The sequence below is a fragment of the Falco rusticolus genome, chromosome 5 (assembly GCF_015220075.1).
Source record: "Falco rusticolus isolate bFalRus1 chromosome 5, bFalRus1.pri, whole genome shotgun sequence".
NCBI classification, from domain to species: domain Eukaryota; kingdom Metazoa; phylum Chordata; class Aves; order Falconiformes; family Falconidae; genus Falco; species Falco rusticolus.
In genome coordinates, this window is record NC_051191.1 from 18,361,006 (window position 1) to 18,388,516 (window position 27,511).

General features: G+C 38.4%; 1 protein-coding gene across 1 annotated transcript; it reads right to left on the reverse strand.

Annotated features, from left to right (window-relative positions):
- Positions 1-1,188: 1,188 nt before the first annotated feature.
- Positions 1,189-27,311, reverse strand: LOC119148913 (guanine nucleotide-binding protein G(t) subunit alpha-3-like). Its single transcript, XM_037389609.1, has 8 exons — positions 26,619-27,311; positions 19,863-19,905; positions 14,940-15,081; positions 11,399-11,556; positions 7,410-7,538; positions 3,103-3,232; positions 2,744-2,897; positions 1,189-1,379 (listed from the first exon to the last, which is right to left on the reverse strand). The coding sequence occupies exons 1-8, from the start codon at positions 26,734-26,736 to the stop codon at positions 1,189-1,191; spliced, it is 1,065 nt and encodes a 354-aa protein (XP_037245506.1). The 5' UTR covers positions 26,737-27,311.
- Between the last annotated feature and the right edge of the window lie 200 nt (positions 27,312-27,511).

Sequence of the window (27,511 nt, forward strand, 5' to 3'; positions counted from 1 at the left end):
AATCAGGAGGAGTTGAAGGGGAGTGGCTCTTCATGAGCAAGTTCTCTGCACAGAGAATGGATCTCTGCGCCAAAGTCCCAAGGATGTGTTTTTGCCAAAGGCACTGGTGGTTTTACAGCTGCTTTGCATCGGTAGAAGCGACTGTTGCAGTCACAGGGCACTGGAGAAGCTGTCCAACAGCAGAACTATTAATTCTTATTATTAAAAAAAAAAAAAAAGGCTTATCTTTATTTGTTAAAAAAACCCAAATGTTTCAACTTGCCTTTATAGCAGGAACTGACAGCTACTCTAACATTTTTTTCTCCCTTAAAAATTCAAAAACCTTGCCTCCATCTTACTGTGTTTTACTTTTTCCAAACTGGATAGCAGCATTTGTCAATTTTATACATGTGCAGTTTTTATGTATGTATTCCTCAGCTCTTCTAGCAAAACAGTATAATCAAACATTTAGGTTTGCAATGCTCTTTGTGATACACCAGTTAAGTGCAGGGGGTTTACCTTTGTTGAATTAATGGTATGTCAGTTTTAGTGTGTAACATTAAAACAAGAGAGTACTGAATTGAAGTGATATATTGATGCTGTTTAACGCTTTAGCTTTCTTAAGGCTTGAAATATAAATAGAAGTCAGTTATTTGTTACATATTATCTTTCTTTTCTCCCATCACTCGAAAACACAGGATAGTGAGGCGTCCCCAGTCCCCTGAGAAGTGCTGATTTTCTTCAACTCATATTGATTAAATAGGAGTTTCTTTTTTATTCCAGTAGGATTTATCAGCAGCTGACATCTCTGTGGAGCAGGAACATTTTTTTCAATCTTCTTAGGACATGCAGAAAGTCAGTGTTGGTCTGCAATGCTCAGGCTATACCCAAGGCTTCAACTGAGAGCTAATAAAAGCCTAATTCAGGTGTCCTCAAACTTTTTAACCAGGGGGCCGGCGTGGGGATGAAGTGGCAGGCAGCCATCTGCGGCTGCTTGGTTTTTCCCCTCCAGCCCCTGGGGGGGGGATCTGTAAATATCGGGGGCCAGATTGAGGACCCTGGGGGGCCGTTTCCGGCCCGCGGGCCGTAGTTTGAGGACCCCTGGTCTAATTGATATTGTTTCTTCCCTAGAGTTCTTATTTCAGTCAGCACACAGGATGAAGAAAGTGACGAGAGATGAAGTCAGGCCATGAGCAAGGGGCTGAATTGCTAGAAAAGCCCACAGTCTTTTAGATTTTCTTTGATTATTATGTCTGTGACTGCATCAAATACAAACTTGACATTCTGGGTGTCTGTGGCACATGTCAAGTGAGAATATATCTCTTTATCTTCTTTCCTTATGTTTAAGTCTAGGAATTGTTTCTTGATATAATTTCCAGCATCTTCAAATGTATTTAATCCTGGTGGAGAAAACAGTAAAAGGAAGAGAAGACACTTCAACTGGTGGTTCCTCACAGCTGCTAAGAAACAAGAATTCTTTTTTTTTCCTTTCTTTTTTTCTTTCTTTTTGTCTGAAGGGAATGAACTTCATGCATTAAGTATGAAAATTTTGTATCTAAATTGCCCACCTAAATTGAAATTTTAATGTCTAACCAGAAGTCTATATTTCTGAATTGAAATGCTCCTGAGTAAGTCAGGGTGAAACAGTTAAAGACCTTAGCGAGAGAGCAGAAAGTGCAAAAAACAAAAGAAAAAAAGGAAGGAGCTTAAATTCAAAGGGAATCAGGTGATGAAACTGGTGGGACGTACAAAAAATGAAGCGGTAAAGAAATGAAGAAAGAAAAAGGGAAAAAATTAGATGCTTGAATGTTCAGTCATAATTTCTTCACACAGCTTTTCTGCCCTTCAGTAGTAGTCCCTTAGAACAACAGCAGGCGTGGACACTGGCATGGTGGACTTGCTATGGGTCTGAAGCAGGATGAGGCTCCTGGAGGCAGGCTGCTGCTGAGAGCCCTCGCTGGCTCCCATCCTGTCTGAAGCCTCAGGCAGTGTAAAGTGGCATAGCTCCACTGAGTCTGGCACATAATGTTTGATTATCCCAGTGAAGCACTGAGCAATTTTGGGTTGCAGTATTGATGCATCCTCAGCAACAGAGCAAAAGAGCTGGTTTTCAGGAAGTGCACGGAACCCATTTTCTAATAATAATAATAATTATAATATTGCTTTAAATATGTTTAATTCTGGACACTCCCTACCCCAAATACATTAGGTCAATACTAAAATACCAACAGATTTTGTTTTGTTTTCTGGCACTTTCTGATATAGCCTCATATATTCTTTTGCATCAGCTGGGAACAGCTGCTGTTTCTTATTTCCCATAGACACCACCGTGGCATACAGAAAGAGGCAAACTTCCTTTTATGGAATGGGTTTCCAAAATAATGTCAGAAAACTTGGATTCAATTATGGTGTGTGTGAGTGATAAGCCACTGACTTTTACTGAAATACTGGCTGGGTTCATGACACCACCGTTCAACCATCTGAAACTTTTAGTTCTCTCAGCTTCCTCTACCACCAGTGGAGAAAAATAAGCATCTCCAGAGATAACCCCACCCTAGGATAAGCATGATGAGTAGGTGGGACTAATTGGGTTCTGGCCATGTCTGTCCCCCACCATTCTTTTGAGAGAAAGGCTAGTAGCTTAGATAAGATGTTTAGGTTTTAAATGCTTATATATAGGTGACCTGAGTCAAAGTCTCAGTCTTGAATGCACTTCCTACACCAGTCATCCAAATGTATTTTCTTCTGAAAACCCCAGACTTACCATTATACTCAGGAAAGCAGATATTCAGATGAACTTTTTTTATTTTCTCTTGAAAGAGGTCTTTTTTATTTAGAAACAGCACAATGGAAGTGGCTGCAAAGCACTTGTGGTTGCAGATGCTGTTGAACAACTGAAGGCTTTCATGCATTCTGTTCTGTTGACATGCAAAAGGTAAACATGAGAGACTGACAAATCTCATCCCTATATGTCGTTTTTACTGTAATGTTCTTTACTGGCAAGAACCAATACAGCATAATAGCCTTTAAATGGTTATCAGGGAACAGGAATAGTTCTGATACGCCATCAGAGAGTACATTAAAACTTAGCAGCAAAAGGGTTTTTTGGCTCTTCTGACTCACCACTTCTTTATCTTCCACCAGAACCATGTCATAGGCACTGAGTGCAGCACAGAATATGATGCAAGTAACTCCCTCAAAGCAATGAATCCACTTTTTTCTCTCTGATCGCTGTCCACCCACATCAAACATCCTTTGGAGAAAAAAGAATATAAGTACAATGTAAAGCACTGTCTAATAAAGACATAGTTGTGCTGTTAATGTGCAGAGTGCAACTGGAGATGAATGACAGTCAAATATCTAGCTTTTCCAAATATTGGTCTGTTTCTATTCCCAGCAGGTCAAGGCATACTATTTATAATTTGTGGCTTTGTAGTGGGCATAAAATGAAACATAAAGGCTTAAATACCTGCATATAGGAAATAGATTCAGTACTTTCAGGTGGCACTCTGCGTTGAGGAAATGGGGCTTTACGTAAAAGCTCAGTGCAGAAGTAAGCTCTGCAGGCAAGGATTTGTTCAGGACAGAGTTCGTACGCGAAACAGCGACAAAAGACCCTCAAATCCAGAGTCATTTTTTACTTCATAGTTTTGCTTGTAGTGAACTGACACATTGATCCGTAAGGCATGCGACTGGAACCCAGTCACAGGCTGACCCACTGGCTGTGTTTAATTGAATAAAACAGTCATCTATTCATTGCCCTGGTGCGATCACTTTGCTAGCTAAAGGACTTGCAGCACATGTTTGTGTGTATGTGGTCTTTGCCCTATCAATCTCATTAGTTGCTGTTTAAGAAGGAATTCATGGAGAGCAAGAATCCCTTTATTTGCCGAGAGGAAAAAAATGTAGGGCTGTCCTCCTCTGCATTAATTTCCTTCAGTCTTTGCCAGAAATCACTACTTTGGGTAGAATCATACAGAATTTTTATGGACTTTATATTGCAGTCCAAAGCCAGCTGAGCATACCGAGCTGGGATCTGGTTAGGACCCTAGTTAGGGCCCAGCTGAGATGGAGCTGTTGTCAAAGCTGCCATTGTTCTGCTTAGCACTAGCTTTCAAAATTCCATTTAGATTTGCAGTTCTTCAGTGACAAGGGATAGATAGTGCTTTCTTTTCACTAGTTTTCTGAAATAAAAGGTGCCAAACTTGAACATTTTTCAAGTGCATTAGAAAAGAGGAAAAACATGTGAAAAATCAAATTTATCCTACCCTTAATTTTTCTGTTTTCACTTGTGTGCACAATAACTTTTCCCTGTGCTGCCTGTTGTTGAACTTATAACTGTAAAACCTAATCCCCTGTTGCATTATCTCTTCCTTCAAGAAAATGCATTAGATCTTACTCTCTGGATGTATCTCCTTCAGTATCTGAAAATGAAACACAACTCAGTTTTTATAGCAATGAAAATATTGGGATTCAGAATGAAAAAAATCATGTCAGTAATAAACAGAGCAAGAATAATTCGTTACTGAAACAGCATTTTTTGCAGTATATTGATCCTCTGTTTTCTTCACCATCAGCACTGCAGCTGGTGGAAACAAAAGTTATTGTTTATCATTTTTCATCCTGCTTAGAAGAAATGAAACCCTTCCCAATGCTGGAACTGTTTCTGCAGCTGAGGAGTAATTAGAGAAAAAAAAAATTCTAGTACATTTTGTCTCTTTATCTGATCATTGGGTGTCCATAAATGTGAATTATTAGGAAATCAGAAAGCTGTTGTGGAGCAAGGTTTTAATAGTAATGGCATTCTTCCAAGCATATCTTCACTGGGTTCAGTATGCCTACTGAAGAATGATGTCAGTATGAATAAAGGGCCTTGACTTTTGGTTGTGATTAGCACCCAAAAGTCACCTGCCATTATATGTCTTCCTTGATTTGTGGTATGTAACTGAAATCAGGGTTATGGGGTGGGGAAAAGCTTCAAAATTTAATCTGCAGTGAAGTTTTGCAAGCATACGTCATCATACAAATCTGTATTCACTGCCTGCAAACTTTTAGCATGTCCTTGTGAATATTTATGAGAAGTCAGTTAAAATAGAGCAAGATCAAGGCCAGAGGCAATGCTTATGAGCAGTTTTTGTTGTACTAACCTTAGTTTACTTAGCTCTTCTCATGTCAGCCCAAAACTTAACATAAGCACATGTAGAAATGAAGTCCTTCTGTGACTGGTAGAAACTGTATTTCTGAGATGATCTTTTTCGTTTACCAAGACAGTCAGAGTTAGCCTTGAAAGCTTTATATTTTTCCAGCACTGCTCTTGGAAAACTTAGGTAGAGATATGGTGCTAGCTGTATATTTGTCCTAATGATATATATAGTGAGACCTGAAGACTGAAGCTTGCCTGATTTTAGTAAAACTCCGACTAGCACATCAATGGAAACAACAGCAGGAGAGGACCTATGAGGATCAGACCTTCTTTTAAAAATATTTTAGTTATGTTGTGAGCTCTGGAAATCAAAACCAATGTTAGTGAAATAAACTGAAGAGCTCAAGAAAGCTAAATTATACTAAACCAGCAAAGAAACCACTGAGAAGACAGCAAATAACAGGAACTGTTGTCTGTGCAACTGTAATTCAGTTCCCTGGAGCAGTACTGGGATTTAGACTTTTACTGCACAGATACAAAATGTTTTCTGCCTCATTCAGTTCAGAAGAGGGACAAGTGTTTAGTGATTGAGGCATCTGCTCATGTTTTTTTTAATCTATGTATGGCTTGTGACCCGAAGCCTCTTTGAAGTATATTTCAACCAAAACTCACACTGAATGTGGAAGTGTTCCTCTCTTTATAGTTGTTTCTATGGTACTTATCAAAATGCAGAGTCATCAGGATCCCCCAGCTGTTTTGCGTTGCTCTGGCAATACAAAGTAGCAGTAACTGACTGGTTAAGAGGGATTTATAGCTGCTTTGCATCCGTATGGCAGCTCAAAACCCTCAAGACTATTTTGTAGTGATTTTAACTGGTGTTACTCAAGTGCTTAAAACCACCAATGAATTTACTCACATACCATTACTGTGATGTGTAGCAGAGAGGCTAAACACAGTGGGTTTTGTGTTTGTGGTGGCATTAGGAGCCTTCCTCTTGTTTACAGACACTTAGGTAACAATTCTCAGTTGTGCTGCATTTCAGTTGGACCTAGGTGCTAATCCTGATATTCTAATATCAGGACTGGTAACATTCATGTCAAAGAGGGTTTGCACTCTGATGATTTTCTTTCTCCATCCTGATTTTCTTACATAAACTATGACTGTAACTGAAGGTGCTGAGATTTCCAACGTACAAAGCTGTCTGCAAATACATTAATCAGAGAAAAAGAAGATGATGTCTATGACATCGCATTGTAGTGTTTGTGGATAAGTGATTAATTTTAATGTGTGACCAGTGTATTAATAGGAGATAATAAATTATTCGCAGGGCATCTACTTCTGAGTCTTATGTTGTATATGTAATTTCTATTATGTCAAAGCATCTGTGTGGTAGCATAGGTGGTTTTGGGGCTGTTAATTGCCACATTAGAAAAAAAAAATAAGCCAATGAAAAACGTAAAATTTATAATCCTGGTGCTTTTACACTTTTAGAGGATACACTTGTCTAACTGTACAGACAATTTCTTCTATAGACTACATTCCTCAATATACACCTCAACATTTAAATTAAGAATGAAATAGAATCCAATCCATAGAGAAAAGCATTATAGAACACTGAAACTGTCATAATTTGTTCAAATAAATTTTCATGTGGAATTAGATGTTTTTAATTGGTTCACCAAGCATAACAAAATCTTGAGTATCTAGAAGTGTCAATTATTTTCAGTCAAATTTCTCAAGACACATTATATTCAAGATTTTTTTTAACATTTTGCTTTTTATCTTAAATGAGCATGAAAGCATGCATGCTAATACTGAAATTTCCCATGGGACAGAAATCACTATTTTTTTGCCAACTGTAATGCATTCCATTGTTAAGAGCAGTTATTTCCGTTCTCAAAAGAAGAGAGTGAAAGGTTGAGAGTGCATTCAAATTAGTAGTCATCAAATGTTTTGCATGCTGTTAAGGACATTAAAGTAGGCAAATTTCATAAATGTCTCAAACGATTATTCAAATGGCAGGATACAAATAATGCTTTTTAGACACATATGTAAAAATGACCTTTTAGAACCTGATATTCTGAGATCACTTAATAATGATCCATTATATGCTTAAAACTGGAGCACTGGTACTAAAGTATCTTGCTTTTTCAGCTCTTTCAAATATTTAATAAGAGTGAATTCAAGTATATTACAGCGGGATTACCAATAATATAATAGGTCACTACTTTTCAAAGAAAATCCTTAAGATAAAACCACAGAAAACTGTCAGATATGGGGTTTGTACCTGAAATTCAAATCCTTGAAAGAAAACTGAGTCTCTATAATCCCAGTTGTTTTCACTCGGGAGTGCAAAACGTCTTGCTCACTAGGCACGTAGTCCGGCATTGATAACCTATCCAAATCGTTGAGGTAACTAAGGAGAGTAAAGGAAATGGTGACTGGTGAATTCAACAGGTAAAACAAATATTATGTAATCGCTTCCTATTGAGCTGCTTTTAAGTATTTTATGTAAATTACACATTTAAATACCATAGTCTTGGATTTTATACAACCTAGATCCACAATCCAGAAGCTTTCTTTTTCTCTTTTTTTCTTTTTTTCTTCTTATATATAGAAGTGTAATTTAGGTGTATATAATAAACATCTTTCTGAGAATTTTCAGTTCAGGAAAATCCTCGTTTTCCTCAGGGATGGTAAAAGCCCACCTTGTCAGGAAAGGGGTTTTGTCCATTTGCTGTCAGCAAGTGGGAATTGCCACCACAGGGGACGAACCTGTCCTGAAAGCAAGCGTCTTTCAGAAGCAGATTGACCAGAAGTTATCACATACTATCAGACCTGTTGTAACAGTATCTTCCTTCCTACGTGAAAGGGGAGACATAACATTTTGGAGGAATTCACATTTAGGGGCTGTTTCTCTGTAGACCTATCAGTTTACAAGAGGAAAGTACATGGTAATTTTTTTCAAAAAAATGATTTTGTAATCAAAACCAGAAGCTTCAATGAAGCTGAGGACCCCCTAGGTTAGTGCTCTCACAACCCCCTGGAAAAGAGTAGGCTATCTGGTTTTACATCTGGCATACAGAGATAAAACCTGCATGAAATGGGAATCCAACTCTGACCTTGAAGCCTGTTCTTGTCCTACCACCAGCCCTTCTCCTGTCTCTTCCAGGGGCACGCAACTTTCTTGAAATGGCTGGATAGAGCCTATGAATCTTACTGTCTGGTCTAGGAGTCTGTGTAAAGAGGTTATGAACTGACAAAAGGAAAAGAAGTGGTGATGTCTGGGTAGATTCCTACCTTTTAACTACTAATATTCAAATAAAGAACAAAGCCAAAAGCAAGGAACCACATAAAGTCATTGAAGAATTTTCAAGCTTTTGGTATCCCAGTTGGAACCTTTCCATTTGTAGCTTCTTGTCTCTGACAAACAGAGCACAGTCTCTCTAATATTTATTAGGCTTCATGCTTTTTTTTTTTTTTTTGTTCTTCTCTAACACAAAGTCTGCCCAGCATGAAGTTCTGCTGTTCATTTTATCCAGACAACTACCCAAACAAACCTCACAGCTCACCATCCTTGTCTGCAATATTTAATACTTCCATAAAAAAAAAAAAATTAAATTAAAAAGATTTTTAAAAGGTTAGAATCTTCCAAATGGAGATTAGTAAGTAATGCTTGAAAATGAGATTTTCTTATTTTAAAATAACAAGGAGCACTGGAGTTGATCTGATTATTTAAATGTTTGCCCATCATTTGAGTCTAGGAAACAGCCTGTTTTTTTAAAAAAATGCAATATATCTCTGGTTCTCTGAGTAGAACCTGAGGCAAACTCATCTCAGCTCACCTTAGTGGAAGGCAGAAACAAGACATTTTGCAATTCATAAAACATGTAAGCTCTAGAATAAACACTAGTATATAAAATTCGTTATAAATATCTGATACTTCTTAGTCACAAATACCTGAATCTATTTCAACACAGCCAATTGTAATTGTATAAAAACTTAGATGAAGTTAATTGTCTAGTTAATGCAGCAAGAGAGGCACCTTCAGATTCTTCCTAGAGTCTTAGGCAGCTCCAAGGGGACACTACAGGCCGACTCTCCACTGGCAAAAGAGAGGATGCAAACTAGTAGGTTAGTCTAAATGTTTGATCTTTCTTTAACTTGAATTAGGTGACAATTGCCTGAGAGGCAAATGGCTGAGAAAGCAAGAAGCACCATGAACTACTGGTAACTATACAATGACTTTTAAGATCATGATTTATAACCCTGATTTTGCCCCTGCCTTACCCATCACTCCATCTTGAAACAGGATTAATTCCAGGTGAGTCTAAAAAAGAAGTTTGTCATGCAGGGGATTTTCTATTATTCAAAAGATCTCTTTTTTCTCAATTAAAACACACAGAGGAAAGGCAATGATCAAATTTCATTAGCATGAATTAATAATGAAAAGACTAAGAGAAGGTAACTCAGAAAGTCAGAGTTTACACAGTATAAATCAATACTCTGTCCACACTGATTCACAGAAGCTGAGAAACAGGGGTTTGGTTTTAAAAGAAATTGAAGTGTAGCATTAGATGGCTGATTGACTCTAGCTAGTTTTGAAGGGATCATTAGAAGCCCAGCATCAAGGGCAAAAATTAGGTTGATTTTAATGGTTCAGAGCGAAAGGCTAGATTTTCAAGAAGCATCAGGTACCAGCAGATGAAGACAGAACGTTAGTGGGATTTTCGGAAGTGTTCAAGCAGATGAAAAACATACCACTGTTGTTTTTCATGTAACTGTAGCAATAAATAGATTATTGGCTCTTTTACAGTATGTACTAGCTGCCTTAAATACTGAAAACTTTTGCAGGTGGAAACATGACACAACCCATAACACTCAGAGGGAATTACTTTAGACTATCATCTATTTAGGCTATGAAACCCAAGCTGCCAGGAATAGTGTACATGCTTTAGAATGTTAGCGGGTAAGCAGGTATTTTCCCCTGTTTTGGTTTTTTTTTCTTGTTGTTGTTGGGGGTTTTTGCTTGTTTGTTTTAATTTCAAGAAGTGGTTTTTTTTAATCATAATGACTGACTTGTTACAGGCTTGTGGCGCTGGGTCAGAGAGGCTGTGTTGGGAAAACACACGCCGCTCTGTAGCATTGCTATAGAAATACAAGGCTGCCGTAAAACACCTCCCTATCAGGCACAGATCAGCAAGGCAATATTTCCTTTAAGTATCTTGCAGGAAGGTCTTCATTCTTGTTTTGAAGATATAAAGAGCTGAAGAATTTTGAATATTTTCAGGGTATATCCTTTCTGCTTTCTGCAGGTAGCGAGCTGTTGCTGCCTGCAGTTCGCCCAGCTCCTGGCCTGGGAGGGACAAGGGACACCCCACAGCCCGGGGGGATCACCCTGCAGGTGCCCTCAGCCTGCAGGAGAAGCTGCAGGAGCAGAGAAGCCTCCAGCCTCTCGGAAGGTGGACCTCACCTGGGACAACCCTCTGCCCTAGGTCTAGAGTCAGACTTAAGCAGGCTGGGAGAACTCTGAGCCTCCCTTGCTGGCCTGGTGTGAGCTTAGGGAGAAAGCAGCAAAGCAGGACCAGTGTAGCCAGTGGAGCAACCAAACCAGGGACTCCTGAAAAGCCTAAGCTTGACTACATCTAATTGAGGAGATGTACCCTGGCCGAATGGTGACCCTTTGTGGAGCTGGAGCTGAACAGCCCTGGTCCTGTGCTTCTCTGCCTGCCAGCTCCCGGGCCGCAGCAGGGGAGCGGGGGCCGTGGGGCTGGGGGGCGGCTGTGGCACCACCGGCCAAGAGCGGCTGGATGCTGGGGCGGTGACACCACCTGTGCAGCCAGGTTAGTTTATAGGCAAGTGTTTACAGTTTTCTCCAGGCTTACGTTTAGCAGCTTGAAATGTATACATTCAAAGTAGAACTCTAGGTAAAACCTAAGCTGTTTCAGTTCACCCTTTCTCTCATTATGCCAATCTTTGAATTAAAAAAGAATAGAAATATGAATAGAATATGAAAAGAATAGGCTCTTTTTTTTTAGAGTTTAAACAAGCTCACAGGAACAATTTGTTCCTTGTTTCCTCTTGTTTCCTTCAGTTAAACATTTCTAATGTATTATAAACATTAACAAACCACCTCATTCTTTTTCAGGCTAATGAGTAATAACTTTTGTAGGCCATTTATTCTGCATGTGAGGAAGATGTCTTGTCACAAGCCCTCTTACACTGTCCATAACGGTAATGGCCAGCTGCTCAGCGCCTGCAGCTGGGGTCACCTACTAGGCTGCCGAGTCGTTGAGCTGGTACTCCGCTGCCCTTGCGAAGCAGGCCTGAGTCCCACCATCGCTCCACAGTTGTTTGATGAGTTCAACCAATTCAGAAGACATGTCGCCATCCTCCAGAGCTGTTGCCATGGCACACAGCTTCCTTTCGTCTTCCTAAAGAGAAAATCTACAGTAAATATTGTGCAAGCACACTGTGCCCCTCCACCTCCTTGAAGACATGATTAGTTTACAAGGAGTTGCAGGGGCAAATTTTCTCATTTTCACTGATTTTTCCAGGTAGCTGTACTCGCCTTTGCATGTTAGCATCCATCTACAGGCTCACTTCCCTTTAGTCAGTGCCAAGGTTAGACTTAAAACATGATACAGTTTTCCTCTTTTTATTGTTCATTCAGGTGCTCAGTTTCATCTTACCATAGGTATTCACAAAAGCTTTGACTTGTAGGAAGGCTTTTATTGTAAGACAGAGTAGTGGGGTACCAAAAACTAAATTCAAAAGAATATTTAAAGCTTAAATATAACTACATCAAAGCAGAAATATATAGCTAAATATATTTTTGAATGTATTTGGAAGAAAAAATTTCTAGCTGTAGGCCACAGTGAGAAATGTGGCAAAGTGAATATAACTATTTCCCATATGTTCTTTTATTTGGAAAAAGAAACCTCCAACTGAGTAATAAATCCTAAGTACTTTAAAAGTATTATTCAGTAATTTCTTCCTTTTGCTGTCAATCCAAAAATACTTCAAGTAATCTATTGCATTAAAAATATTTCTTCTCAGTGGTTAACAGCTCAGGAATGTAATGTAAATAAAGAGCATGATTAAAATAGGGTCATTTGATACACTGTTGGAGCAGTGGATAATTATAGAACATAATTCCTTCCTAGCTGTATAAGTAGACAACTGAAGTGACTTGCAGTCAATAGTTGCAAAAGTATAAATGGATTCTGACAGACACTCTTCTGGCAGGGAGTATCTTTTATTCCAAAATATGAAACATCTTCACAGTAATTTGTAATACTTGTTTTAAGCATGTACTATATGTTTCAATAGAAATTGCAATTTATGGAGACTTTGTAAAAGTGCGAGAATGATCAAAAATAAAACACTGCAGGTTTTCTAAACTATTGGAGAAATTGAGTTAGCATGAAAAAAAAAAAGAAGAAAAAGGAAGGAATAACCACTAAAGGACGGCCTTAATTTGAAAGACGAAGGAGGACAGCCATGCAATTACCCTTCTACATTAAATTTGCTCCATCTACACCCTCATCCTTGCTCAGAGCCAGGATCAGCAGAACTGAGTCACACTTTCTCATGTGCACCTTGTCTTCATGGCTGCTCTCCAGGGCACACACTTGTTCAGCTTCAAGATATGAGTTGGAATGTTCCTTCCTTCAAGCTGCCACATATCATTTAATGATTATAGCTATCCTCCTGCACTGTTGGGTTTGCTGGTTGAATAGCCTATAACGAGAAGCCTTGAGCTCAGCCCATCCAGGTATATGGTAAACATTCACAGATTATTATGCAAAAGGTGGCAACTATGGATTTTGATTCTTACGTAAAAAAGGAAGATAGCGGCAGACTGAGTTAATCATAACCTTGATTTATATAATGTTTTGTTTCTCTCTGGCATTTAGACAGACTTCAGATGATTTTCATATTAAAAATAAATTGCAATGGCACTTTAGGAAGAAAAAAATACCTCTCTCCCCAGAACAGATGTTCAAAATTATGTGCTGAGGCACTTTCAGGACCACTATGAGGTATTTGCAGGCAGTCCTGAAATATGGGTAAATCCGTTGCTTTTGGGTGACTTTAAGCAGATAAATTGGGACCAGAACACAGCAAGAACAAAGTCCAGCTGAAATCAAAGCTTACATCAAAACAACTCAAGTTTTTAAATGACATACGATTTTACAGAAAAGGTAAGCTAAGTTTGTTTTTGGAATAAAGGGCAATGTTTACTGCCGATGAAAATAAATGTGACCAAAATTTCTGTTTTCTTTAAAAACTCAGAACCAGGTTAGTCTTATGTGCTTCTGGGCGAAAAGAAGGCAGGCACTGCAAATAGTTTGTACAGGTGTATTCAACTGTATTCCTAGAGGCCTGTTCTGCCAGTGACAATAAAAGTAGGCTTACTGTGCTGGAAATGATAAACTTACAGAACCTGTAGTTTCAGCATTTGGTTATATGTAATGCTAAGAAATTAACTGAGCTATTTAACAAAAGTTTTCACTTCCCAGTTCCCCAGGCTGTGAAATCCCTTGAAAGTAATGAAAGAAGTGGCATAGATGACAGACAATGAGTGAACACGTGTAAACCTCTCAGAAGGTTTAAAGTTTGGCAGGGCTGAGAAAAGAGACTGAAGTCCCGGGGCACAGGCAGAACATAACTTAATTACAGGTGGCAGAGCCTGACCCACGTAGTGGATATCAGAGGCTGAGCCTCAGCCACAGGGCCTGTGGGTAGGTGCTGCCAGGTTTGGCCGTCTTGGGCCATGTAGATTGGTGGATGGGTCCTCACACAGTGCACATGTCTATTACAATTGAGAGACAGGCCAAGTCACAGCACGTTCACATGGGGCCTGTTGGCTGTGTGCTGCATTTGGACACCGTTACGTTTGTTTGGATGACTTGCATTCATGGACTCTTAAAAGTATACAGGAAGAAAACATTTAGTTTATATTTCGTCAAAGGACTGTATGAGCTTTAGTAATGTCTGAAGTTTTATCATTTTTTGGGTCAAAGTAGCACATGTCATTTTAATGAAACGTAGACTTCTGGAAAAAGAAAAGCTCTTTCAGATAAGTGAATGTATTTCCCTCTAAGGCAAACCTCTAGGGGATAGGCAGAATTCGCTAAAACTGCAACCAGCTGATATTCTGACAGGCATTTGAGAAATTCTCGTCAAGGTCTGAATTATAGGCAATAGACTAAATCATTGCACTGAGAAGAAAAGTTGTTTTTCCTTCTGTCCCTGAAAATTCAGGGTGGTAGCCAGAAGATAGCAGATCTTACTGTGGCTTTTGCTGTATGTGCTTGTGCACAGGATTGCTAACTATGCCAGGAAGGTCAGGCTCTCGGCAGTGCCAGTACACCAGTGCTGCATCCATGCAACGGGGAGGGCTCTGCTCCAGGAGCAATACCAAACTGAAATATTCCCAGCATCTCTAGATAATCCTTCCTTACATGGCTGAGCCCCAAGGTTTGTTCATAAAAGGGCAATATCTATTAATTTCTCAATAGTAATAAGTAAGTGACTAAGCAGCTAAGAAAAGGTTGTTGGGGTTTTTTTTATGTCTTTGCAAGTTGAACATTTCTTTTGTAACAAACAAAATGACTATTTATGCAAAGGTTAGACCTCAGGCATCAGTCATGAGAAAACAAAAATAAGTAAGGACATCTTGTCACATGTAAGTCAAGCAGTGCTTAGTTTTCACTGTCATAAAACAAATACTGAACCCTCTTTGTTCTACCAGCCTCTACAAAAAAATGTATTCTGATGCTTATTTCAAGAGAAAGGGTGTCATACTCACAATTCTAGCTGGGTTTTCATAACTGATTCCTAACTTAGTCATTGCTTTCATGATAGACAGGATAGACTGCACTGCATTACTGTAAATGATGGATCTGTACTCCATGCGTTCCTGGTAGGTGAAACCATCTTTATGGATAATCCTGGTGCAAAAATAGAAAACAAAAAGTTTATGAGATGCATTTAAAAAAAAAAAAAAGAGCAATGAAAAGTTGGATCAGATGTTTTTGTGGTCAGCATGAGAAAGAACTGAATCCATCTGGCCCATGGAAAAGCATTTATCAATGGTTGATCTGCCTATTCTGCTGGAACAGGTAAAAAGCAGTTCCTGCAACTATGTGAGGTTAAAATTTATGAGGCTGGGTTTTGGCTTCCCAGTCTGGTGAATACATGTTGGTTTTTTGGCTTGTGGATCAGTATAAGATAATGTATGAATCCAGAACGAGACCCAGGCCCATTCCTGTGTATGCATAGCTGCTTAGATCCCAAATATTTTATTGTTGGCATCTGCACAATATTAGTCATGGGCTGTCACATTGCTCATGTAATCATTCTCATTTTTATTTGGAATCTTACCTAGAGTGGAATAATTATTCCAGAAATATTTCTACACTGTGACATCCTGCCTCAAGAAAACAAAAAAAATCTTTAATACTTCTTTGTACATCAGTTACAATTTCTAGTTATTGAAAGGTGTTACTGTTGTTATCTACAGGCTTTGGGGACATAGATATTACTCCAGAGGATTTGGCCTGTATTCCAAAGGACAATGAACCTTAACAGTCAAATTCAATTAACCTAACCCTGACAGAAGGATTATAATTTCATAATTCTCCTTGATAGGGAATGGCATGCGGTTAAAGTTCTCCAAGATCACTTTGCAGATTGTATTATGACTTAGAGACACCTTTGTCCATGAGCTGTGAAAAACGCCACCTGTTTTGGTGTAGCGTATTCTCAATTAAGAGACACCAAACTCTGTTCTTCCCCATCTCAGTCATTCATTGATGAAAGCCAGGTTATTAAATAAATCGTTTCTGGGGTTTGAGGTTGGTGTTTTGTTTTTTTTTTTCCCCATGTCTCTTGCCATAGTTACAGTCTGGACAGGGCTACACAGGCAGAAAGGGATGACATGAAAGGACCTGACAGGTTAGCCCAGAATGCACATAGGTGTGTGTCCTGGGGAGACTTTCACTTCAAGGAGAGAAGCCAGCCCTTTCAGAAAATAATTCACTCTCACACACACATGCACAAAGCCCGTATCACAACTGAATGTGTCTTAACATCTCTCTGACTGATGGGTGTCAGAAAATTCGAAAGTTGCATTCTTGTGTCTGTAGGAGTAGCATCTGTAGGAAAAAAAGGTTCTCTAAATGCTTCCCCAATCACTTCTCGACTGGGCAAATCCATAAACTCTGTTTTGAAGCTTTGGGGTTTTTAATGCTGTGTTCAGCATGAATCCAAGATTCAAATTACAGGAATCCTGTTGAAATTGGGAGAAAGACAAAGGGGAGCTGTGTTATGCCATCTGGTACCCTTACACCGGTACTGAGGCATATTCTTCTCACTCTTACCCTCACTACCTGTGAAAGCAGCAGATTATCTACAAATCATGGAATGAAGTAGCTAGAAATGCAAATCCCATGAAGCACATGAACTTGGTTTAACTACTTTGTGTGTCTCACAGCGGTGGCCATAACTGGATTTCTGGGGAGGGTGGGTGTTTTGCCTGTGGCTGCAAAAATCTGTGATGAGAAAGAAGGAAAGGCCCTAACACAGTCCACAAATAGCTATTTTACATTTTAATGTAATTTTTTTTATTATTATTTTTTTACCTTTGAAGAACAGAGGAAGGAAGAAAATATAAGATTCTGAAATACGACTAGATTCTGTAATTACAGGCAGAAAACTTGGTTTTGTCTGAGGCTTTTAATGGGTTTTTTATTATTATTTTTTCTTAATTATTATAATTACATCGTCTGGCAGAAGGCATGTTTGCCAACCTGTTAAATCGGTGGTGAATTTTGCTGCTTTTATTGAAGATCTGTAATTTTTAAGGAAGGATTGTAGAACAGGCTGACATCTTGTGTGGCCAGAAGGAGAATGTTAGCAACTGGAAAATTTTGTTCCCTGATCCTCCTTGAAAAAATAAACAACCTTTAAAAAATAAATGCAGGATGCTGAAGGCATGAGGTGTTAGGCTACCAGTCATATCTAAATTATATTTCTATTGGACAAAAAAAGTTAATCTCCTGGGTTTTGTTTGTTTTTTGTTTTGGTTTTTTTTTTTCATGAAAGGAGGGCTTCTCACCAGATTCAGTCTCAGAAGGCATGATGGGTTACCAAATAGTTTCCTGCTGTTCATTCACTGAATTATTTGTGGTATGTTTGTACTGCTAACTTAGAGCACTGCATAGAAATATTCAACCTGGTTTTAAAAAGCTTAGATCACACATTGGAAATGATCTAGTCAGAAGCACAGAGCTCCAGAGAAGCTTATTTAGTTTTCCTTTTTAGTTCTGCCTCATAACCATCGTAGCCTTTTTAGGGCCTTGCAGCATATTTATATTTTGATCACCGGATGATATTGTGCAAAGCTCAGTGGAAGGATTTATCTTCGACTGAAACCTTCACTCTTGAAAGAATGAGGTTTATGAATTAGCAAATTGTATTAATAGGAGTAAAATTACCCTGATTTTAGTGGAAAATTGTATTTTCAGCAAAATTATTTCTTTTGTAAGCAACTATCAGTCTTTTCTAGAAAATGCTATGCTTAATTGAAAAAATTAATAACTTTTTTTTTTTTTTTACTAAAAAACCTCTTTTAAAAAAGTCCTTGGTTGTGACAGAAAGATGACATTTTATATGAAAAATTGTAATTTTCATGAACAGTTTTCCTGTCAAATAATTAATATTTGTGATCAGGTTGATAGCTCATAAATGCACAGGGCTTTAAAGATAGCTCTCAGCTTTGCAGCTTTCTGCCCCCTCCTCATTGCTGTTAAAAGTTACCAGCCTTGTTAAAGTGTTCAACTCCGAGGAACATCTTTAATCCGCTCCTACCTGGGGAAGCTCTGAGCACAATACATTTCAATGGTTTGCTGAATAGGGTGGGCCTCCTGATTGGAACTCAAAACAGAAATAGTTGTCCATCATTTAAATGGAACAAAAAAGTTAGCAAAGTATTTATGGATGGTTCTGCATCTGTCTTATTACAAAATGAGCAGATTAAATAGTAGAAAATTGCTTTTAGGACGTAATATTTTTAATTAACTCTTTAAATTAAATAGATAATATTTAATTTATATGCATTATATAGATTTATATGTTTATATATTAATATAAATATTAATTAATATATTATATAATAAATATAGATAAATAAATAACTTTTAAATGCATTGGTGAAGATATGAAATAGGAGAATTTAAATTTGGAATAGTATTACTGATTTCATAAAACTGCTTGATTTTTACACGGCAAGAGATCGGTGCTTAGAAAGTGGAGTCACGTCTAAACAGTTGCAGTGCCTGTGTAATTTTTTTTCTGTGTTTGGACAGGTCTAGGGAGCCGACCTGAACACTGTCTATGAAAATAAGGCTAGATATAACAGCAATATTTTAGCAGGTTACACAGTGAAGGAAGGCTTTTGCTGCCTGTGTAAGAACAATCTCTTGAACTCAGGTGGATTATCTGTTTAAGCCAGATACATGACTAGTATTTTGGCTACCCTTAAAAGAATAACTTGAATGAATGTAGCATTAGCCTGCTTTACTATATGTGAAAATATTGTGATAGTAAATTGTAAACGGACACCACACAAATTGGACCGTCCTCTGTAGCCAGGCAAAATAGAGCTACTGAGTTCAATCTGTGGGGCATCATGCGTACTTTGAACAAATATCTGCAATTATTCTTGCAGTAGATTTGTGGTGCAGACACAAGATCTTCCTATCCAGATAGTCTAAATTTGAACAGGGATTTCTGCATTTGAGCTTGTACAGCCTGTTTTTTCCCCAGATTCATTATTGTATGAAAGCTTTTTAGGGTGATACTTCCCTTGCAAAAGTCATGAGTGTCCCTACCCATGCTAGATGGTAGGTAGCAGCTGCCCACTGCGTAGGCTGGTGGCTAAGTATGTTCTCACCTGGCCTGCGGGAGACCTGAGAACAATTTTCTGGCCTCTGGCAGGAGCTGGAGTAAGTCTGTGGAGACCGAGAATGACCTACAGAGGGAGTACTTCAGTATTTTCTCTTGCAGTACAGTGAAATAGAATGAAATTAATAGAACCAAATAAAATTGAACAAAGGGAGATGATTCACATCATATGCAATTGAACTGTGGAACTACATGTTGTAGAATATTGTGGATGTTATTATTTTACACTGGTTCAAAAAAGATTCCAGAGAAACATAGTCATGAATTAAATGAGGGCTACCGGACACAGAGGTGCCATCTCCAGTTCAGGATGGTGCCTAAATCACAGATCATCAAATACTGTCCAGCACAAGTGTTACTGTGTGTTTGCTTGCCTGGTCTGACAATCTTGTGCAGCCATCCTTCATTAGCTACTGCAGGAGACAGGATGCTAGGCTGGGTGGATCCGCCATGGCTGGTTGTCTCATACATCCATGTTCTCACTACAGGACTGTGACTCCTGCCAAAGCCAATGAAGAAACTTCCCTGGTCTTCAGTAAGGAGTCGGACCAGTGCATGATTTGATCAGACAGATTTGATTACCAGTCCAGCTGTGTGTGTTAGTCACTTTGTGTTTTCCTTCATGTGGTTGAATAAGAACTTGATTTGAATGATGTTTCTTTGCATTTTATTCAAATAAGCATAAATATTGTAATAAGACATTAGCTAGATAGCTTATACTGCAAATACCAAATTCAACAACTGATATGAATATTCATATACTTACTTCATTTGCTTTACGATAGTGCTCTTTCCTGACTCTCCAGCACCTGCAGAAGGGGAATGTTAAAATGATGTGATTGATAGATGAATAAGCAGCAAGTATTAAAAATAACTCTATGGAACACAGATTTTTGTATCTATGAAGAGACATGCAGAGGTTTTAGATCCCCATTGTACTAACTATAACCCTCCCTAGTGTCCCTTCAGACCTAACAAGGATTAAATCCTGGTAAAAATATGAGTTCTGGAAAGGAAAAGGACATTTGAGAAGAACATTTGGTCAATTAAGAGAAAAATATAGACTCCTTAATTTAGCAAGGAAATAAAATATGGGTCATATTGATTTCATGACTGGCAGATGGGCAGAAAAACATGAACAAACTACAGCTTCACAGTGTCTCACTCATTACATGATTTGTAGCTGCTCATTTAATGTGTATTGTGACCTTTTGTGAGCCAAACCAGCCAGTTCCATGCCCTTTAGCCAGCTCTGTGAGCAACTGGAAAAACAATGTGGAGACTTGCATGTGGTCTAGCTCATGATGCAGAGGCAGCACATGAGCGAATGTCTTGACACTGGTGTTTTGTTAGTTCCTTTGCTCCGTGGTCTTCTCCTATGAAGTAATGCGGCTGGAAGTGGGGAGCCTGCAGAGCAAAGCAGCAGATCCAGCTTGGGAACAATTCTGCAGGAAATCCTCAGAGCTGGCAGGGAGGGACCTTCTCCACTGGAAATCAGCGTGACTATCATCTTCTGTCAGAGTGATGAGTCTTGGCAAGAACTGCTAAATGAGCTGGATTTTGAAAGCACCTGAAGAGAGGATTCAACTTTGACTGTGAATCCATGGGACAGGATTCATCACTGCTTTTCTCTTTGCAGCTTATCATTTGCCTTACTGGACGATGTCAAGTACTTTTGACAAAAGAGAAAATCTGGGGCATAGCTATTTTAACTGAGGAACAAACTAATTACAGACTTTCCAAACAGATTTTGTAAAGCTAATAACATTTAAATGACAGGGATTAATTTACTTGAATGAATCACAACAGACAGCAAGCCATACGCAAAGCATTTTCTAAAATCCATTATGTGAACGGCGGAAAGTGCAAGAAAAAAATGAGCCTATGTAAAATGGTCTGATGCTGCCATCTGCCACAGTTTGGAATAAATGCAAATTTGCTGTAGATCATTTATTATCCCTCCAGTGCCCTTCTGAAGAACTTGGTAAAGTCCTGTTGGCAAGGTAGTGTTTGCTACACACTTTTTGTAGGGAAGAGAGCAGTCTGTGCTGAGAGGGCATACATTCACCACATGGAAAAATGCCAGGAAATATAATATAGAAATGAACCGCAGTTCCAGATCTGAAAAGCAAAGTTGAAATAGAGTGGGAGGCGTAATTTATATCTTTTGGGTGCATTTTTCTACCTCTGCTCATTTTTAATTTGTGATCCAGTTAATGCCTTTATCTAAACAACAGATGACTTTCAGACTTTGGGTTCGCTCTGGAGTATCACGTTAGTTGTAGCAGAATTTGCACCCCAGGAAATGGGTCACAAACAATTTACCTTGCACCTGCTTCCTTTCTTCCTTCCACCTCTTGTACAGCCTGCTCCTTTGGGCCCGGCCCCAGGGCGGGAGTGCAGGGACAGGGCTGAGTTTCCACCCACCACAATAGCCTTCAACTTGCAGAAACAGTGGCAAAAGTGCATGATGATAACCCTTACATGCCTGCGTGGGAAGCTGAAGGTAGCTTTTTAGGAGGCGGTGAAAAGGGCAATTATAATGAAGCCCAGAATTTATGAATAAAAGGTGAGAACTTAGGTCAAGCTTTGGTCCTGTCCTGAAGCTTGGAAAGTTTAACTGACTTTTGAAAAACTCTCTCACTGTGAAGATTTATAGCTCAGCCTGGTAGAGACCACTGATAATATGCCATAGCCTGTATTTTGAATTTCACATATTTAAGATCCTATAGCTTTTTCAAATTTACCTGTGATTGCTGTTTCTATTTGGATGCTGAGTTTCCTTGAGATGGATAAAGGCACAGAAATCTTGGTCAGTGCCTGAAGCTCTGGCCCTTCTCCTGGGAGCTGAAAGATGTCCTCGGTGCTGGTAAGGTCAATGGATGGTTGCTCCCACAGCTTTTCCCAGAGGTCACATTCATCCTGCTGCAGGGCATATCACATCTACCTTCAGCGAGGTGCTGTACCCGCAGCACTCTGGCAGACTGTAACCTGCCTTCTTCTTGCTTTGGATATCTAAAACTGCACCTGGCCATGTCCCAAGTCCATTTTGTTTCTGGCCAGACTGGGGCTGCAGAGGGGACGCAAAACGAAGTGCCATGTGGCACAGTTGCAGGCACCGAGCTGCACAGGAGCCATCCCCCAGCAGCCTGACACGAATTGCTCCAGTGCTCAGGGACTACCTTACTCCTTCCCTGCAGGCCACCAAGGCACAGAGACCAAAGAGAGAAAAAACTGGAGGTGCCTTGAAAGGTGGTGAGAATCTCTCAAATTCAAAGGAGAACAGAACCTAGGACCTCAGCTGTAACTTGATGTTACTGTTTTTCTAAGTAGAATTTGTTTGAATAGTTGTGGAAACTGGACAGAATACAAGCCCCTTTCAAGATTAACATCTGCTGAGCCATTGAAGAAGTCTCTTTTTTATATTTTAAGCTGCTTTTGTGTCTCAGATTCAGAGTTAATATCTCTTTACTGTTATTATTTATGTGAAAGTAAAGGTTTGGTTTAGGAAAGTTTCTAGCAATAAAGGTAAGAAAATAAAAATTAAAAAAAAACCCCACAACACTGTCTAAATATTTTGTTTGAAACCTGTCACAAATGCCAGTGACCATGACATAAAAGCATTTTCCTGCAAAAAGCAGGAAAATAAAATCTTCAAATTAAAATCAGAAAAGGTTTACAACTCTGCCTGCCATTCAGAGCCCTAGAAACTGTGAACTAGACTGGAAATTGTATCTTCCTGGTCCTCTTACCAAACTCAACAAACTTTCTCAATGAGAGAAAGAAAGTAGAGAAAAGATCTAAGATCATAGAATCATAGTCGTTTAGACTGGAAAAGACCTTTAAGATCATCGAGTCCAACTATTAAACTACCACTGCCAAGTCCACCACCAAACCATGTCCCTAAGCACCACATCTACATGTCTTTTAAACAGCTCCAGGAATGGTGACTTAACTACTTCCCTGGGAAGCCTGTTCCAATGCTTGATAATCTAACCCTCATTAAATTCTCACCCCCCCCGGCCCCCCCCCAAAAAAAGAAAGTCTGTGTATTCCAATCGATAGGTTTGTTGGGCTGACTTTGTGCTCAAAGTCTTTACTTCCAGTGGAGGTGTTAGTAACAGGAACTCAAGCCTGACTTCAGCACAACAGTACTGATTCATTGAACTGGTTTTAAGTGTGTATACTATAAACTTTTATATTCACACTACTTGTCAGAGACCTCTTATAGTCAGTGAATAAAAATATTTACTACTAAACCTAAAACAAACAAACAAACGAACAAACAGCTTCAATTTTTGACACCCTGAAGCATATATTTATATTAAATTCAGTGACCTGTGCCCTAAAAGTGAGTATTTCTTGGTAAAGTGACTTGAGGATGATCAGCTCAAGTAAGGCAGAATTTGTCCTGCCACTGAAAACCGTAGACAATGAGGCTATGGATTAATACAATGAAAACTAATAAGTTCAAAGTTTTAATGATCATTTCAACAGAAGTGAAGTTCTTGTTTCTGGGAAAGGTTCACTGTGAACATCAGCTGTTTTGGCCATGTTTGAAATGTGTGCTGTACTTTGCACACAAATAAATTGCAAGCTGTCTTCCTACAAAGTGTATAAACCGCATGTGGTGTGGTAGGCAAGATATGACCCTGATAGTAAGGAAATAAAACTTTCACCTTGGAGTTTGTTCCAGACTCATGAAACTATCTGGGTTTTTTTGAAGTATAAATATGTATAGGCTAGATTTGTGGACAAGGTGAAGGGGTGGATGGCCTTGAAAACATAGGAATACCTAACACGGAAGACTTAACCCTCAGGTGGCTCCTGGACAACTAGTGAGGAACATCAGAAAATGGCATAATTTTTCCCCTCCCCCAGTTTATATGTGCAGGTTTTATGTGCATGTCATATAAACTCTAAATTATCACCTCAACACAGATAATGTGTTTGCCCAGATCATGGAACTCAACATAAATAAATGTGGTGTCTTTGTTTTCTGGATATAATTTCTGTTTTGTAAAGGCACCAGTTGGAGGATGCAGAGAGACCAGACGAGATATTAAATAATCTCAAGAAATGGTCAGATTTTTTTTTTTTTTTTTTTTTTTTTACATTTTAAGAATAAGAGCATAATGAAAAACTTATGATGTACATATCCATTTTTTCCTGAGTATTTTCTGCCCATCAGCCTACTACAAAAGAGACAATGGTGATATCTGGTCTGTAATACAAAGGCAACACATGGTCTGAATGAACAGAAACCTAGGACTAAGGTAGGGCTAGGCTGGTTCGCTTGAATCGAGCTGCCTTTGACTTATGAAGTGTAAGATCTGAGTATTTCAGAGATCACCCAGAGGTATGGAAAGACAACAGATACAGATCTGAACATAGTAGATTTAATATTCTATCTGTCCATTTCACTGTTGACTATGGAGGGTGCTATATGGTGCCCTGTATACACATTGCTTAAGCAGCTGTGATTCCAGGTGTCCAAGAGACACTTTCACTTTAGCTGTGCAATAGGCTCAAAACAGACACATGTTTTATTCCCCCCCCCCTTTTTTTTTCTTAAGAACAAGAAAATTCAAGCTGTTAGGTCTATAATCTTTTCTTTACTCACTCAACATGTGTTTTACCAAGTCCTTGTGATATGTTGTAATAGTTCCCCAGAGAAAAAAAAAACTTAGGAAATGTTATCTGCTGACAAATTTGAATCTTTATCATGTGTGACATGAGTAAAGGAAGATAATGTAGAAATTTATTCTATAAAGAAGACTTAAGCGAAAGTATTTCAGATTCTAATGATCATCTTGTCTCAGGTAAAGTTTGCTTGTGTAGTTGATGAATCCAAAATATGTTCAGGTTTGAAATGAATGAAATAGAAATCTTTTCCACATGGCTTGCAATTAATCTCAAAGTATTTTACTAAAGGCATCTTGAGACTGATATTAATAGTGTCAGAAGAACACTGATTATATACATTAGGAAACATTTAAAACTGAAGTTGCTAATACTAAATACATACCTATGTTCCTGGAGGGGTAATTTAGTTTGTGTCCTGGTGTAAGACAGCCTCCAATACTACTGCAAAGTCATGAAAACTTGAAGATCAAAATATATCATTAAACTGTTTATCTTATAAATTCCTCTTTATCTTATATATTGCTCTTTATCCTATAAATTCCTCTGAAAGGATTTCTTACATTATCCTTATGGATCAGTGTTGGGTAAGATCAGAGACAAGATGCTGGAGTAGATGGACCCTGGTTCTAACTCAGTGTAACAATTCATTTTTGTAAGAATGTATAAAAAGTATTGAAACTTTGTGGAAGTTTAAATGAAAATGTTATTCTGTTTTCTGACCGGTTCAAGCTTGCCTCAGTGGGGCCAATATTTTGTATTAAGGTGGCACAGAAAATCCTCATATTCTCCGCTGGACTGAAAAGCTTTGTAAACCATCTGAATACTGATGGTACATAAACTGTATCAAACAGCTACTTTCCTATTATTATTTGAGGAACCTGCATGGTTGTGGGTTTTCTCTTATTTCTTTATTAATTGTAATAGATTCTCAACAGGTATAAATAGACTTTTTGCATAAAATACAAAACAAGAGAGTTAAGCCGATTTACTTTATCTAAGGGATCTAGCTAAGTCTGAATAAATGGCAGTTTAAAAGCATTTGTAAGCATTGTGGTTACAATGAAGGAAAAAATAGAAACATTTCAATGATCAAAGACTATTTTTCTGTTCATTTGTAATCAATCTATATAAACTTCAATAATAGGCATCATACTGTCAGCATAAAAATATTAAGACAGTGGCAGTGTTATTGTGCTCTTGATTATTTCTTGTAGGCTATGCAGTACCATGGAAAAAAAGAGAGAAGAATAAAGCTATATCAAGAAAATATGCTGGCTGTTAATAAATTCATCATAGTGTGCATTAGAAGCAGTTGTCTGTGAGAACACTCATCTGTGTTCATCTCATTTCATTATCTTCCATTCTACGCTCCATAATATATTTTTTATACATTGAAAAAAGTCCTCCTAAGTCACTTTCTGCTTCTGTAAAAAATTAAGTGCAAGACTTTAGAAAACAAACAGTATCAATACCTTGTGACAACTGCGGATTTTCTGTGTAACCCGTTATCTTACTTAATCCTGCTGCAAACAAATGCATATAGATCCTTGAAATACAAAAGGTAAGTTTGTGCTACGTTCTGTGTATGTAAGCATCATAACATTTATTCTAACAGTAGTTTCTCATTTATCAAATCCTTTCAAAGGCAAGTATTTGTAATATTTAAAATTGAATACATGCAGTGACATGGCTATTTCCAGCCTGTTTCTTGTGACTTTGTGATTATTTACAACCAGAAAATAACTTGTGCGTGTATTACAGGATTGTCTTCAAATAAAACAGTGAAAGGTGGGAAATTCACTGTACTGAAATGTAATTCCAAAGCAAAATAACCCTTCAATGGAGAAGCGTTGTGAGCAATTTCTATTGTATTTACCCAAAAGTAGTAGTTTGACTGTCCTGGCTTCCCTCTCTGCATCTGCCTGGAGCTTCTTTTCCAGTTCTCTGGATCTCCTGGCCGACTCCTTGCTCTCAGAACTGGATCCATTGCCCATCTCAAGATGTTTAAAATCCTCTGTTTGTCCAACTGATTTGCTTCTTGCCAGACTGGTTGATCTAATTCAGAAGGAGAACAACAGCCTGTGCTTAAAGAAAATTTAAAAATCCCATTCAGCCTCTGTGTTCAGCCTTCAAATCAAACAGTTCCTTTTCACCTGTCACATGGTCTGGAGATGCTATAGTCAAGGATTTATACAGGAGATAAAAACGTACTGTTGTGATGTCATAGAATTAAAATGATCCATCCAAGAGCAAAACCACAGTGCGGATAGACCTCAGTCCTTGTTTGGACAGGTTTCGCTGTCATATGCTTCAAAGAAATGTGCAGAATGCCTTGAAACAATAAAATTGGGAATAACTGTGCTCAAAGAAAAAAATTTCAGCTTGTCAGTCAATGTTTCTGCCCTGGAACAAAAAAAGGTTTATATGTCTTTGAAGTATTTGCATAATTTATTTTTCATCTTTCTCCATGGTTATAGCTCTAAATATAAATATTCTTTATTAAAATATGACAGAACTTGGATTCATATAGTTAAGACATATTTTGGGTTGAATTATTAATTAACATACATATGTTTGCTGCATTTTCCTATTATGGCAAGTACATTTATTTTCCTCTCATGGTAATGGGTACTTTGTACTGCAATTTGTAACATCTTTGGGATACTCTTCTCAGCCATTCCTTGATGAACGTGATAGTCTTCCATTTTTCTACGATTTTGTTAGCAGTTATCAGTTTTGACTGAAAGTACCACGCCTTCTTCGTGTAAC

What these genes read in the sequence shown, in the direction of transcription:
- LOC119148913 (XM_037389609.1), bottom strand. Translation starts at nt 26,736, where the DNA reads ATGGGCAATGGATCCAGTTCTGAGAGCAAGGAGTCGGCCAGGAGATCC. An exon ending in TTCAAGGATTTGAATTTCAG is followed by an intron (nt 3,233 to 7,409) that starts GTACAAACCCCA and finishes TTTTCTCCAAAG; the next exon opens with GATGTTTGATGTGGGTGGAC. An exon ending in TGGTGGAAGATAAAGAAGTG is followed by an intron (nt 2,898 to 3,102) that starts GTGAGTCAGAAG and finishes GCATGTCAACAG; the next exon opens with AACAGAATGCATGAAAGCCT.